This window comes from Pseudorca crassidens, chromosome 8 (genome assembly GCF_039906515.1).
Source record: "Pseudorca crassidens isolate mPseCra1 chromosome 8, mPseCra1.hap1, whole genome shotgun sequence".
NCBI lineage: Eukaryota > Metazoa > Chordata > Mammalia > Artiodactyla > Delphinidae > Pseudorca > Pseudorca crassidens.
Window position 1 is genome coordinate 70,135,051 of NC_090303.1, and position 16,570 is coordinate 70,151,620.

The 16,570-nt window shown below is 39.4% G+C and overlaps 1 protein-coding gene across 4 annotated transcripts in view; it reads right to left on the reverse strand.

Moving 5' to 3' along the window:
* DOCK4 (dedicator of cytokinesis 4) overlaps positions 1–16,570 on the reverse strand; it is a 481,211-nt gene that overhangs the window by 156,249 nt on the left and 308,392 nt on the right. For all 4 annotated transcript variants that reach the window (XR_010945592.1, XM_067746757.1, XM_067746758.1 and 1 more), the window contains exons 14-16: positions 14,874–14,998; positions 13,908–14,070; positions 7,728–7,834 (exon numbers count right to left, since the gene is read on the reverse strand). Coding sequence is in view for 3 of the 4 variants with exons in the window: in XM_067746757.1 (XP_067602858.1) it covers positions 7,728–7,834; positions 13,908–14,070; positions 14,874–14,998 (395 nt within the window). In the remaining variant the exon portion in view is untranslated. The remainder of the gene's footprint in view (positions 1–7,727; positions 7,835–13,907; positions 14,071–14,873; positions 14,999–16,570) is intronic.

Genomic DNA, 16,570 nt, shown 5'->3' on the forward strand with positions numbered 1-16,570 from the left:
AGTACAGGAGCATCTCAATACACAAGGCAAATGCTAACAATGATAAAAGGGGAAATCAAAAGTAACACAATAATAGTAGGGAACTTTAACACCCCACTTTCACCAATGGACAGATCAACCAAAATGAAAATAAATAAGGAATTACAGCTTTAAATGATACATTAAAAAACATGGACTTAATTGATAGTTATAGGACATTCCATCCAAAACAACAGAATGCACTTTTTTCTCAAGTACTCATGGAACATTCTTGATTTGTGACCCAAGCTATGATCTAGCTTGGGTCACAAATCAAGCCTTGGTAAATTTAAGAAAATTGAAGTCGTATCAAGTATCTTTTCTGGCCACAATGCTATGAGACTGGATATCAATTATAGGAAAAGAGCTGTAAAAAATACAAACACATGGTGGCTAAATAATACACTACTAAATAACCAAGAGATCACTGAAGAAATCAAAGAGGAATCAAAAAATACCTAGAAACAAATGACAATGAAAACACGATGACCCAAAACCTGTGGGATACAGTAAAAGCAGTTCAAAGAGGGCCGTTTATAACAATACAGTCCTACCTCAAGAAACAAGAAACACCTTAAATAAACAACCTAAGCTTACAACTAAAGCAATAGGAGAAAGAACCAAAAAAACCCAAAGTTAGCAGAAGGGAAGAAATCATAAAGATCACATCAGAAATAAATGAAAAAGAAATGAAGGAAACAATAGCATAGATCAATAAAACCAAAAGCTGGTTCTTTGAGAAGATAAACAAAATTGATAAACCCCTAGCCAGACTCATCAAGAAAAAAAGGGACAAGACTCAAATCAATAGAATTAGAAAGGAAAAAGGAGAAGTAACAACTGACACCACAGAAATACAAAAGACATGAGAGATTACTACAAGCAACTATATGCCTGGAACAACCTGGAAGAAATGGACAAATTCGTAGAAAAGCACAACCTTCTGAGACTGAACCAGGAAGAAATAGAAAATATAAACAGATCAGTCACAAGCACTGAAATTGAAACTGTGATTAAAAATCTTCCAACAAACAAAAAAGCCCAGGACCAGATAGCTTCACAGGCGAATTCTATCAAACATTTAGAGAAGAGCTAACACCTATCCTTCTCAAACTCTTCAAAAATATAACAGAGGTAGGAACACTTCCAAACTCATTCTACGGGGCCATCATCACCCTGATACCAAAAACCAGACAAAGATGTCACAAACAAAGAAAACTACCGGCCAATATCACTGATGAGCATAGATGCAAAAATCCTCAACAAAATATTAGCAAACAGAATCCAACAGCACATTAAAAGGATCATACACTATGATCAAGTAGGGTTTATCCCAGGAATGCAAGGATTCTTCAATATATGCAAATCAATCAATGTGATACACCATATTAACAAATTGAAGGAGAAAAACCATATGATCATCTCAATAGATGCAGAAAAAGCTTTTCACAAAATTCAATACCCATTTATGATAAAAACCCTCCAGAAAGTAGTCATAGAGGGAACTTAGCTCAACATAATAAAGGCCGTATATGACAAACCCACAGCCAATATCATTCTCAATGGTGAAAAACTGAAACCATTTCCACTAAGATCAGGAACAAGACAAGGTTGCCCTTGCCCACTCTCACCACCATTATTCAACATAGTTTTGGAAGTTTTAACCACAGCAGTCAGAGTAGAAAAAGAGATAAAAGGAATCCAAATCAGAAAGGAAGTAAAACTGTCACTGTTTGCAGATGACATGATACTATACATAGACAATCCTAAAGATGCTACCAGAAAACTACTAGAGCTAATCAATGAATTTGGTAAAGTAGCAGAATACAAAATAAATGCACAGCAATCTCTTGCACTCCTATACACTAATGATGAAAAATCTGAAAGAGAAATTAAGGAAACACTCTCATTTACCATTGCAACAAAAAGAATAAAATACCTAGGAATAAACCTTCCTAAAGAGACAAAAGACCTCTATGCAGAAAACTACAAGACACTGATGAAAGAAATTAAAGATGATAGAAACAGATGGAGAGATATACCATGTTCTTGGATAGGAAGAATCAACACTGTGAAAATGACTATACTACCCAAAGCAATCTACAGATTCAATGCAATTCCTATCAAACTACCACTGGCATTTTTCACACAACTAGAACAAAAAAATTGCACAATTTGTATGGAAACACAAGACCCCGAATAGCCAACGCAATCTTGAGAAAGAAAAACGGAGCTGGAGGAATCAGGCTCCCTGACTTCAGACTATACTATAAAGCTACAGTAAACAAGACAGTATGGTACCAGCACAGAAACAGAAATATAGATCAGTGGAACAGGATAGAAAGCCCAGAGATAAACTCACACACACTTAGTCACCTTATCTTTGATAAAGGAGGCAAGAATATACAATGGAGAAAAGACAGACTCTTCATAAGTGGTGCTGGGAAAACTGGACAGCTACATGTAAAAGAATGAAATTAGAACACTCCCTAACATCATACACACAAAAAAACTCAAAATGGATTAAAGACCTAAATGTAAGGCCAGATACTATCAAACTCTTAGAGGAAAACACAGGCAGAACACTGTATGACATCAATCACAGCAAGATCCTTTTTGATCCACCTCCTAGAGAAATGGAAATAAAAACAAAAATAAACAAATGGAACCTAATGAAATTTAAAAGTTTTTGCACAGCAAAGGAAACCATAAATAAGATGAAAAGACAACCCTCAGAATGAAAGAAAATATTTGCAAATGAAGCAACTGACAAAGGATTAATCTCCAAAATATACTAGCAGCTCATGCAGCTCAATATCAAAAAGACAAACAACACAGTCCAGAAACGGCAGAAAACCTAAATAGACATTTCTACAAAGAAGATATACAGATTGCCAAGAAACACATGAATGTATGTTCAACATCACTAATCATTAGGGAAATGCAAATCAAAACTACAATGAGGTATCACCTCACACCAGTCAGAATGGCCATCATCATAAAATCTATAAACAATAAATGCTGGAGAGGGTGTGGAGAAAAGGGAACCCTCTTGCTCTGTTGGTGGGAATGTAAACTGATACAGCCACTATGGAGAACAGTATGGAGGTTCCTTAAAAAACTAAAAACAGAGCTACCATATGACCCAGCAATCCCACTACTGGGCATATACCCTGAGAAAACCATAATTCAAAAAGAGTCATGTACCACAATCTTCATTGCAGCTCTATTTACAATAGCCAGGACATGGAAGCAACATAAGTGTCCATCAACAGATGAATGGATAAAGAAGATGTGGCACATATATACAACAGAATATTACACTGCCATAAAAAGATATGAAATTGAGTTATTTGTAAAGAGGTGGAGGGACCTATAGACTGCCATACAGAGTGAAGTAAGTCAGAAAGAGAAAAACAAATACTGTATGGTAACACATACATATGGAATCTAAAAAAACAAACAAACAAAAAAAACGTTCTGAAGAACCTAGGGGCAGGACAGGAATAAAGACGCAGACATAGAATTGGACTTGAGGACACGTGGAGGAGGAAGGGTAAGCTGGGATGAAGTGAGAGAGTGGTATGGACATATATACACTACCAAATGTAAAATAGATAGCTAGTGGGAAGCAGCTGCATAGCACAGGGAGATCAGCTCGGTGCTTTGTGTCCACCTAGAGGGGTGGGATAGGGAGGGTGGGAGGGAGATGCAAGAGGAGGAGATATGGGGATGTATGTATATGTACAGCTGATTCACTTTGTTATACAGCAGAAACTAACACCATTGTAAAGCAATTATACTCCAATAAAGATGTAAAAAAAAAAAAAGAGAAAACTTTCGTGTGAACCACTGAAAAGGAAGGAAAAAAAAGAAAGAAATGTAAAAATGAAGTCGTTGTTAATATTTTAGGACATTCTTCCAAGCATTGCTATGTACACATATACATGTGGACATGCAGTTAAATAATTTTATAAAAATGGTCTTACACTAAATGTATGCATATATAAAATGCTGTTTATCAATATATTATAAACATTTTTCTATGCACATAAAAATTTCCACTAGACATTATTTCAATAACTATGTAGTATTTCATTCATTATATGGATATAACTAACTCATGTATCTAACCAGACCTATGTTATTGGTAATTTAGTTTACTTTCAAGTTTTTCCATATTTTAAGGAATCTGTGTTGATCATCGTTGAATCATGTTTGCTTACCTTATCTGATTATCTTCTCCCAATAAATACCAAGATGTGGAATGGCTGAGCCAAAGGATATACACATTTAAAATATTGTATTGCCAAACTGTCCTACAAAAAGACAATACTATTCACATTTCCCTCTATGAATGCAAAAGAGTGTTCGTTTCCCTTTAATCTTCTTTGCCAATTCTCAGTTTTAAAAGTCTTTACCAACCTAATAGGCCAAAAGATTTCCCATTCTTTATTTAACTTACAGTTCTTTGATTATTCATATGTTTATCTTATATTCTTGCATTTATTATTTTTGAATAGCTTGTTTGTAACATTTAGCAAATTTTTTCTTTTTAACTTATTTGTGATAACTTTTGGTAAACTGGGAATAGTCCCCCTTGGTAAGCTGTGTTGCAACCATGTTTCAGTTTATCATGTGTCTTTTAGCCTTGATTATGATGATTTTATCAATAAAAGGGTTTTAAACTTTATTTAGACAAAGTTACACATTTTTTTGTACCTGGTTTGTAACATTTGAGAGGCATCATTAGAAAGGCCCTCTGTACCTAAACTTTCTAAAAATGTTCACTCATAGTATGTAGGCTCTTACAGATTTATTTTTTACATATAATCTGGAAATTGCTCTGGTATAAGAAGCAAGGTAGTGATCCAGCTCTTTATTTTTCCCTCTAACACGCACTGTGGTCATCTCAACACCACTTATTAAATGGGCCATTTTTTTTACCCAGTAATTTGAAATCCACTCGTCTCCCTAACTTTGTTTTTTTCGTTCAATTTTTCTTTAATTAATAAATTCCAGGCTGCAATCATCAGGAGGCTGTGCTCCTTCCTGCCATGGCAGAGGAAGGATAAGCATTATGCTCATAATATGGTTTTATAATCATAACCTGCAAGTGGCCTTAAGCTGAAACTGAACTTCTTGGCTCAGTGCTATGAAAAAGAAAACCATGGCATCAACTAAACGAAAAACGTAAGATGTTATGCTTGGCAGGTATTCCATACCTCTTTAAGCAACAATAACCCTAATCATAAGACAACTCAGCTACTTAGGGTTTTTCTGTGGAGCTAATGCTTCCTGATGGATCTACACAATGTAGGTCTGCCTCAAATTAGATGATCTACAGATACCATCCTCAGCCCCCTTTGTGATGGAGAAAGATCATTGGGAACACCTGCCGTTTAAATTGTTGACGCTCAAATAAATTTTCATAATGCTTTATGGATTGTAATTCTGGGATTCAGTGAAAATTTGTGGAAGGGCTTGAGATGATTCAAAGCTCTACTTCTGAGAAAAATGGCCCCTGGTAACGGAGTAGAATGATTGTCTGGGAATCAATACCAGTTGGACTCCTAAATGCTCACATGGAGAAGGAAGCTCTGCTACTTGTCCTCCTGGCATTTTAAGTATATGGGTATCTCTAATTAGCAAGTAAGAATCTTGGTGTTACTCATACTAGTTTAGAGGAAGTCAACCTGAACTTGACTGGAAACTTAGCACCTGCCCAAAAAGCACCCTCTGACCCACAGGTGAGAGAGCCCACATGGTGAAATGCCATAAAGAAGTGATTTATTCTTCTAAATATTATTAGGAAGCTAATGATAACCTTAGCTCTTGCCTTTTCTGTGTGAAGATTTAATGGTATGCAGAGGCAAGATCACAAACATTCATATCAAGTACCATTAACGTCTTTTGGAAAACTGTAGCTGAAGACATTGGCTGTCATGTTACCCATATCACATAAAGGGGCCTCAGACCTAAAGGTGATATAAATAGATTCTCAGGTGTCTAGTGCATTGAGCTCCTCTGTTTGCTTTAGTGGTTACTCTGTTTTAAAATATTTTTTCTTTGTATTTTAACACTGTGAGCTCCTTTAAGCCACTTTTGAAGTCTAGAGCATGTACGTGTCAGCAATGGAGGGACTTTAACTGTTTTGTTTGCCACTATATTCCCAGTCACTAGAAGAGGGCCTGCCCTGCGGTTTGCAGTCAATGTGTTGAACAAACAATTAGAAAATAAACGATTCAAGAAATATACACATACATATACATACACAAACAAAAACTGCCAGGTGTGTTGTGCAGGGACACTGATTTTACTAGCAATAATCCAAAGGTAAAGAAAGTTTTTGTTTGTAATCTCCTTCATTCATTCAGTATATCTTCACTGCGTATCTGCCGCATGCCAGACCCCCTCTGACACAGCTGTTGCTCCTGAAGGGCTCATATATCTACCAGAGTTAAGTCAAGGGATCACCAGACAATCATGGGACAATGTAATGAGGACAATGGTAAGAGGTGTGTGCAGATATCCAGGGAACACATGGGAGCGCACTTAGCCAGCTGGAAATCCAGGGAGCAGGGGGCTGCGGCGTGGGGACCATTCTCCTGAATAAAGGTTCTGGCCAAGGTGCGCCTCTGTGGATGAAGAAGTGTCAGCTGCGGGGAGACAGGGGGCGGCAGGTGTGCCAGGAGTGCCAGGTGGAGCAGGGGGAACCAGCAGGCAGGAGGTGAGGAACCAGAAAGAGCTGATGTGGCTATGGCATTAGGTAGACGACCGGAAGTGCTGAGAGGTGAAGCAATAGGGAAGAGGCAGCCTGACACATGCTAAAAGCCTGCAATTTTCCCTCTTGGCAATGGGGAGCTTTTCAGTGGGTTTATATCAGAAAGGGGCCTGGTGAGATCTGCACCTTAGATGGGTCGCCCTGGCTGGCTGGAAAAAGGACTAGAGGGAGATAAGGTGCAGGTCGGCAGGACTAGTTAGCCCAGGTGAGAGCTGACAAGAGCTTGGAATAGCATGTGCTTACAGAAACAGAGAAACGCAAAGGAGAAATATTTTGGAGAAGATCATGTACTTTAATTCTCTCTTTCATAGTTGCTAGTGTTTTTATTCTATACTTCATTATTACTGGTATTCTCCGATAACTTCTAAGGACCTCTTGTTTTGTGAGTTTTCTTTTTGTTGCCTCCTACACTATCCTTTATTCCAAATGCTTTTAATGACAATTCTTGATGCAAAAAATAGAAAGTAACAACCACTAAAGTTGTCACGACAAAGAACAGCCATTTCTCTGCTTGCTTAGCGAGAGCAGCAGACAAGAAAAATGTAAAGCTGACCTTGCTTAATTTGCTTCCGGGGGTATACAGATCTTCAGATAAGAAAGCAGGTATTGGGAGTATTTAAAAATTTATTTGTAAGGTTTATCTAATCCTATCACAGCAAGAGAAAGGACTTTAATGTCACCCTATAGACTTACCCAAATACCTACACTTCAATTAAGATGAAAAAATAAATCATCCTTAAAATAGGTGTTAGAATATGACAGAGTATAGAGACAATATTCTCAAAAGTCACTCTCCCTGTCAGCAATCTTCCAGAAGAGTATCTTTGCAGTCATTTTTTTCTCTTTTCCACAGTGAGGATAAGACAGTGAGCTAATAATTCAGCCCTGTTTTTCACAGCTGCCCCCAGCATCTGACTGACGTTACCTTATGCACAATGAGCTCGTGAGTGCCATCTGGAAGAGTCCTACCATCTTCCTGCATCAGGGGGACAAAGGAGAAGCCAAACAACTTCTTCTCTCCTTTCTCCTTTGCTGTAGGGGAAAAAAAATTAGTCAATTTTTTTGAATTAATTGAAGTATAGTTGATTTACAATGTTGTGTTAGTTTCAGGTGTACGGCAAAGTGATTGTCATATATATATATTTTTTTTCAGATTCTTTTCCCTTATAGGTTATTACAAGATACTGAGTATAATTCCCTGTGAAAATCAGTCAATTATTTAAGTGTATGCTTATACAACTGTGTTCAGATACATAGACTGTGACGATGCGTGATCATCAAGAAATATACCCCCCGACACACACACACACGCCAGCTCCTTTTACACAATGAAGAGCAGCTTTTATGATGGGACCTCTATGTACAGTAGCCACCCTCTAACCCCATATTCCTGCCTTATAATCTGCAAGTTACACTCCTTGACTAATTTGCTTCATGGGATTCACTATCTGAAATTATGGTGTTTTTTTGTTTTTTTTTTTAATTTGTGGATTTCCTGTTTCTTCTCCTCACAACCTACCCTCCACTCCTGAACATAAGCACCATGGAGGGCAGGATTCTTGTCTAATTAAGTTATTCTACGCTTGGTCTCTCAAAGAATGCCAAGAACATAGTAGGTTCTCAGTAAACGTACAGTAAACAAATGAACGAGTGAATGAATGAATGTGAAATGCAATATTTTGCTTACTCCTCCTGGAAAGGGAGGCTCTCAGCTCTGCTTTGGTCCATGACAGAACTCTCCCTACAGCCACATGTGCAAACACAGAGCCCTACGGAAGCCACCTCCTTGGAATAAGGCACGCTGAAAGACATAAACAGCATTCTATAGTTTGATAAGAGCTTACTGCAGTAGTATTCTGGAAGTCAGAAATGAGGCAATGAGGTTTTCAGAGGCCTAATTGTGAATTACAACAGCTAGAAATGTCAAGGGTCATTGGCAATTGTTTATAGAGAAGGAAATTGAGATCTTACAATGTCAGGTAACCTGTTCTAGATCTCTTCAGTACCACTGCAGTTCTTTCCACACACCTTCCTTTTCTCCAAGAATGGAGAAAGCATGGAAAGAACCTGGTTTGTTCAACTGGACCCTCTCCTTGTATTTAGACGTGTAGGGAAGAGTTGCAGGGCTGGCAGCCATTATGGGCTGGACAGTTATTCTCTCCCACACAAGTGCGTAAGTAGAGGTTATACTTGATAGAGAAGTCCAGCTTTGGGATGCAGTAAGACCCTCACTAGAGGTGTCAGATATGGTGATCCTGAGGATTAGACAAGAGGCTCTAGCAACAAACATGCTGCTTCTGGCATTTAACCACAGGGACATGGAACCCTGCACAGAGAGTAGTAATTCTGGCTGGCTAGCTTAGGCCCCTAGCACGAGGACATCCCTGAAAATGTGATTATAGCAACGGTTCTTCTTTTTAAATCATTGATTTCAACCCCAGAGGTAAACTGGGGAAATATCAGTACTCTTTAAAGTTAAACAAAAGTCACAGCAAAGATCTCTGGGAAGAGATTTCTATGTCAATGAGCATGCTGGGTATGGAACTTATGATTTAGGGAAGACTTATTTACAAATAATTTTCTAAGTTGATTTGACTGTCATTTTGGTGTGGTTTTTGGTATTCAATTCAGAAAGATAAAAAGAATCCAAGATGCATAAAATTAGCAAAGATAAGGAACAAAGCAACAGTTTCCCCCAATTTGCCTTCTGCTATAAAATAAAAATAAATACCAAACAAAGTTTGAAGTGCATGGCCTTTTGTCCTGAGCTATTAGATCAGGATTAATAAACTGAATGGACTGTTATGTATAATATGCATAACACGATCCCCTTTTACTAATAAAAACCCTGAGTTCATGGATTCTACCTCCTAACTTTTCAATTCATTCTTTCTTGTACCTCAACTCCAACAGTTCTGCCCCCTGGGACCCCCAGTTTATTGACCCATCCCTCCATCCCCTCCACTCCAACTTCCCATTTCTGTGGTCCATCATTCTAATCACTTCCTTGAAAATACCCTCAACCCCTCCCCCTTCCACACTTCCACTAATAACACTGCACCCTTGTAAAATCCAATTTGTGGCTCATTCCATGCCTACACTAATCTAAGTTTAATTAATGTGCACTAACCACAGAAGCACCCCGGGATAGGCAAACTTCCTACATTTACCTAATAAACTCACTCTTCTACTTTTCCAGACAATAATTTCATCCAGTCTCCTCTCCTCTCAAGCCTCCAATACCTCGACACTTCCCTCACTTTCAGCTCATGTAGAGAGAATTCCCACATGCCCTAGCATCCACCTATTACCCACCTGCATCTGTCTTCCTGTACTAGGTCTAAACTGCTCTTACCCAAGGCGAATTCTTAACCTTGCGCACCGGGTCCCCTGCTCCTTCCCCAACTCAAGGACACTGCTCCTACAGCTGTCCCCACTCTTCTACATCAGTTTCTCCTCTCTACTGAATGATTTCTCTCTAACAAACATGCTTTAAATGCTTCATCTTAAAAAAGAACACCACCAAAAAACCAATTTCTGGTGACCCACTTTTTTTTATAGCTACTATCCCATTTCTCTGCTCACCTGTATTCTTTATAGCAAAGTTTCTCAAAAGATTTGTCTATACTCACTGCCTGCCCTTCCTTTTCTCCAGCTTATTCTTTGACTCACTCCAGCCAGGCTTTCAACAGCACAAATCTACTAGAACAACTTGTCAGGTTCAGTGACCTCCATGATGCCAAATCAGGTGATAATTTCTCTGTCCTTATCTTATTTATCACTGGCACCTGACACATCTGATCAATTCCCTCTTGAAAAACTTTCTTCATTTAGTCTCCTGGATTCTATTCTTCCTCGATTCTCCTTCAACCTCACTGGCTATTCCTTCTTAATCCACATAATGGCTACTTTACATTCTCCCCAAATCTAAAGGTGTCAGTGCCCCAGGGATCCATCCTTGGACTTCCCTTGCTATCTAAACTTACTTAGACATCTCACCAGTCTCATGGCTTTGAAAATCTTCGACATCTGTGATGTGCTGGAGCTGGCCTGTACTGGCTCACAAGAGCTGGCAGTGTACATCTTTCCCCAACTCCAAGATCAGTGACGTCATGTTGGCAGCTTGAAATTGACCATGGTGGGAGTATTTACCCCATGGAATCAGCAAATGCTATAATTTAGGGCTTCCCCTCCCCTCTCCATCACCCTGAGTGCTGGTTAAATATTTACAGCACACCACTGAACTATATGTTCTCATTGTCAAGTGTAAGTCTTCAGCTTGGATCTCATTCAACTGCCTACTTGATACGTTGAACGTCTAATAGACTTCTCAGCCTTAACATATTTAAAATGGAATGTTTGATTTTTGCTCTCCAAACAGATTCTTCCTGTTGTCTTCCCCACATCATTAAATGACCACTTCATAATGAGGCCAAAATCTTGGGGTCAACCTTGAATTTTCTCCTTCTTTCACATCCAATCTGTCAATAAATCTGTAGACAAGAATCAAACCATTTAAATCTCTTACTTTGAGGACTGCATAAGCCCCCTAAATGGCCTGTTCCCATCTGGCCCACCTACAATCTATCATCCATATAGCAGCCAGACTTATCTCCAAACTAAAGCCTCTAATGCCTCTTCTCACTCCAAATAAAGTCCAAAGTCCTTCCCATGACCTAAAAGACAACAGGGGATCTGGCTGCCCTGCTACCTCTCTGGTTCTCACCTCCAAACTCTCTCACGTGCTCATTCTGGCCTCCTTGTTATTCCTTGACAGTGCCAACCATGTTTCATGCCAACCATGTTTCAACCTCAAGTGTTTTATACTTACGGTTCTATATGCCTGAAATATTTTTTCCCCAGATACCCAAAGGCTCACACCTTCACTTCTTTTATGTTGTTGTTGACACACCTCTTTATCAGAGAGCTCTATCCTGACTGCCCTATGTAAAACAGCAACATAGCACCACTGCGTTCTAGCACCTGACTCCAGTTTAGTCTTCTTCACTGTATTTAACCCTACTCGATATATTATAGATTTATTTGCTCAAGTGTTGTCTGTCTTCCCTCTTTAGAGTGAAAGATCTATGAGAGGAGGTATTTTGTTGTGTTCACTGACGTATTTCCAACGCCCAGTAAAATGGTTGACATACAGCAGGTATTTAATAAATATTTGTTTCATGAACAAATATTTTAAAATAAATACATGCACACACAAAGAACACTTGGAAGTTCATGTGATAAAATGACTACACTGATTGTTTGTAGGGACTTTCTTTCTTCTTTACATGTTGCTGTTTCTTCTGAATTTTAACAACAAACATTAAAAACAAAACAAAACAAAACCCTGTGGACAAGGTTTGAAGTACAAGGACAAGATGGCAGAGATCTAACAGGTTCTACTGAAAATCACCTTTAGTCCAGTTTCCAAGTTCTGAGTTATAGTAACTTTCTCCAAATGTTCTTCCTCCTTTTTCTCCCATTTCACTTTTATTTTCCTCTTCTCCTTCCTTAAAGCTCAAAGCTCATCTTAGGCCCAAGTGAGAATTTATAACAAAGATTGGTGGAAGGAATGGTGTGGCACCATGGAAAGTCCTTTATTTTTTCTCACTTTAAATCCTACCCATGAAACTCTTCCAGGAATTTGGAAGAATGGTAAGACCCTGCTAGCCATCTCCCTATATTCTGAAACATCCACAAAAGCATAACTTGTGGAGCTTCTGAGCTAATTCCAAAACATTCCAAAGTCCCAACAACAAGACAAAGTCCTTCTCCTCTCCCTGAATCTTGGGCGAGTTACATAGCACTCAGGCGATGTAACAGGCACATATCTACTGGCAATGCCTCCATTCCTTTCAGACTGGAGAGGAGCCTGCTGCTTCCCCAATAATGTGGTTCTTCTCTATCTCTTGATTTTATTTATCTATTTATCTATCTATCTATTTATTTATTTATTTATGGCTGTGTTGGGTCTTTGTAGCTGCACATGGGCTTTCTCTAGTTGCAGCAAGAGGGGGCTACTCTTTGTTGCAGTGCGTGGGTTTCTCATTGCAGTGGCTTCTCTTGTTGTGGAGCATGGGCTCTAGGCGTGCGGGCTTCAGTAGTTGTGGCGCACAGGCTTAGTTGCTCCACGGCATGTGGGATCTTCCCAGACCAGGGCTCGAACCCACGTCCCCTGCATTGGCAGGTGGATTCTTAACCACTGTGCCACCAGGGAAGTCCCTCTCTTGATTATTATACTGCTCTTGAAGCAAGATTCACCAGAACCTTCTCTGGTCACAATGTACACTACCAGAAGTGCACACTTCTGGGGCACAGGGAAAACCAGAATATCCCTAGACTGGGGGCTGGTGGAGGCAGGGAGTGGGGGCTTCAGAGGGTGGTAATGAATGCAAAAGAATTAAAATAGAGACAACAGGAAATGATAACTTTATGGATAAGTAATGTCCACATGAATAAATCCTGTAACGTCTGTATGTCTTGGGTTTTTTAGATCTATAAAATGGGGAAATTACTTCACATCATCTCTAAGACCTGTTTGAGTTGACATTACTTGATCCTCATTTGAATACTGTTTGAGGATGCATGGTGATGTAGATATATGCAAATCAATATGAATTGGAGCCAATCAGAGGCTTTTCTAGTGACTTCACATGCCTAGGAAAGTCCCCGAGGGTTCCCCTGAGTTGTCTGAGAGCTGGATCAGCTCTTGGCTGGAGAGACAGCAGATGGGTCAGGACTGCCTAAAACCACCTGAGCCAGTCAGGTCTTTACTGCTGCATCTTCTCTTTCTATCTAGTCTTTCCAGACTGTGAGAGTAATGGACTGGGTTTTATGAAAGTGACCAACTTAAGAAGAACCCTGTAGATTTCCATAGGTATTCTGTTTCCTTCCCCTCTTGCATCTATGTTTCCACAGAGGTTATTGGTTCTTCGAGAAGTGAGCCCGTTCACTTCCCAGGAGTTCACTCACCTTCGTTTCTCTCTTGTGCAGGTCTCTGGTTTGTCACACACTTTCTACAGATTAGCCCACACTGTTGTTTCAGCTCAGTTAGCAGACTACCCAGCACAACAAAGCCATGGAGACAATCCTGCCAGACACTTACTGGAACAATGCCGGAACTCGAAGCGGATGTGCGCTCCCCTGAATTTATCCACAGGGATAGGAAGTTTCAGTAGCTCAGACCACCTGGGACTGTTGTTATGATAAAGCACAAAGGAGTGGTACTCGCTAGCTGGTGGCTCTCCAGAGCCAAAGGAGATAAAATCCTAATAAAGGAAATATGCAGGTTAAAGACAGCTTCATTTCAAGATGATGTGGGGAGGAGCAGAGCAATTGCTCTGCTGTATCTGCCTGCTCCCCAAATAGCATTTCAGGTGAAATTATCTTCTCAGTTCTTTACGGGCCTGTTTCTACACTTGCTTCTGCTGACAGGCTGTGTCTGTTTCATCCTGAGGCTGGTCTCCCAGGGTCTACTCGGCTAAGGGAGGACCTCAGTGACATGAGTGAGATGGGCCACTGTGTGCCCAATTTGGAGTCAACGACATGATGAAATTCTCAACCTGCTACAGCCAAAAGCCTGTTCTGTGCCTTCTTGTAAAACTCACTACGCCCCGGGCTCACATGAAACACTTCTTCCATAAAGGAACCTGATATTATAACCCCAATTAGTAAGAGCTTAATCCTCATGCCCTATTTTGGTTAAAATGAAAATACATAGGATGACCTATGATTTTTGCTTTGTTTTACCAATTGCCAAAAGCAAAAGTATGCATCTTCAAAACTATGACAGATGAAAGGGGAAAAATGAAATGGCATAAAAATGCTGCATTTAAGGAATAGCTGTTAGGAGGACATTGCTGACACAAACAAACTGTAAAAGCCTTTTTTTTTTTTTTCTACTTTCTTTTCTAAAAGGCATTTTCATAATTTAAGAAAAAACTACACAGGGGTGGAAAAGAAAAATAAGATTGGAAATAATGCAAATCAGAAATTAGCTGATCGCATTAAAGATGAACCCAAAGCAAGGATGTGGAATTGTTTTACCAAAAAGAATCCAGCATTAACGTACCTTCAAGGTCTGGCCGCTACTCTCTACAATGAACATCGTAACTTCCACATTTCTGGCCACACTCTTTCCTCCTTTCTCAAATTCTCCCCTTTCTATAGTGATGTATAAATCATTCCGCATTTCACCTAGTAGGAGAGGAAAATTGAAACCATGTTATATATAGTAAAAAGTGTAATAAAGTACTCTATCAAGAAAAACTTCAGTTCATAAAAATAGTGTTATAGCATACATATAAAAGTAAAATATACAATATTTATACTTTTATAAAAAGGTCCCCACCCTTACTACCAACATCCAAGAAAAGCAAAGGGCAGCTTCTGCTAGTCTGAGTTAGCAATAGAGTTGCTAGTCTGAGTTAGCAATAGAGTTGCTAGTCTGAGTTAGCAATAGAGTTGCTAGTCTGAGTTAGCAATAGAGTTGCTAGCCTGAGTTAGCAATAGAGTTGCTAGCCTGAGTTAGCAATAGAGTTGCTAGCCTGAGTTAGCAATAGAGTTGCTAGCCTGAGTTAGCAATAGAGTTGCTAGTCTGAGTTAGCAAGAGTTGCTAGCCTGAGTTAGCAATAGAGTTGCTAGCCTGAGTTAGCAATAGAGTTGCTAGCCTGAGTTAGCAATAGAGTTGCTAGTCTGAGTTAGCAATAGAGTTGCTAGCCTGAGTTAGCAATAGAGTTGCTAGCCTGAGTTAGCAATAGAGTTGCTAGCCTGAGTTAGCAATAGAGTTGCTAGCCTGAGTTAGCAATAGAGTTGCTAGTCTGAGTTAGCAATAGAGTTGCTAGTCTGAGTTAGCAATAGAGTTGCTAGTCTGAGTTAGCAATAGAGTTGCTAGTCTGAGTTCGCAATAGAGTTGCTAGCCTGAGTTAGCAATAGAGTTGCTAGTCTGAGTTAGCAATAGAGTTGCTAGTCTGAGTTCGCAATAGAGTTGCTAGCCTGAGTTAGCAATAGAGTTGCTAGTCTGAGTTCGCAATAGAGTTGCTAGTCTGAGTTAGCAATAGAGTTGCTAGTCTGAGTTAGCAATAGTTAGAAGATGCACATTTAGGAAGGACAGTACTGGGCCTGGGTAGGAAGGTGTTGTCAAATTTCACCATTTTTCAATATTTCCCTCATTTCATTTATGAGGTGCGATTACAAAATGACAGCCTAGCAGGGGTGGCTCAAAGAAACTAGTCTTAATACGTTATAGTCACAGCATTTAGAGAAGAAGAAATACCTAAGTGGAAGAAAATGATCGGACTGCGAAGGGTACAGTTACAATTTAAATCTTTCCCAAAATTCGTGGATGAAATGACCTCACTACTGGAAGAATCCAGAGTAGTGTTTATGAACAGATGTAGAATAAGTCAGTCATACAGACACACTTGGCTTAATATTTCTTGCCATCAAGCTATAAAACAAATGAGAAGGGCCCCGGATTCAAACTGACATAGTCTATGTACACACATATCATCTATTTTTGTTTCTCCGTTAGCTATTTATAAACTTGAATGCTGTTTCATCTTGCCCCCCTTTCTTATTCCTGCAAGAAAAAAACAGAATATAATGCCAGCTAGCAGCGTGAGGCGAACACGCTCGGCAGCACGCTTTGATCTCTCCTTTGAGAATTAAATTAGGGGTAAGCAGTGAGTGGATACGGACATGAGAAGTAAGTAAACCAAGTGTGGCTAGAAAGTCTTTGAAGGTAAATGTTGGTGAGGTTGGCAAGGT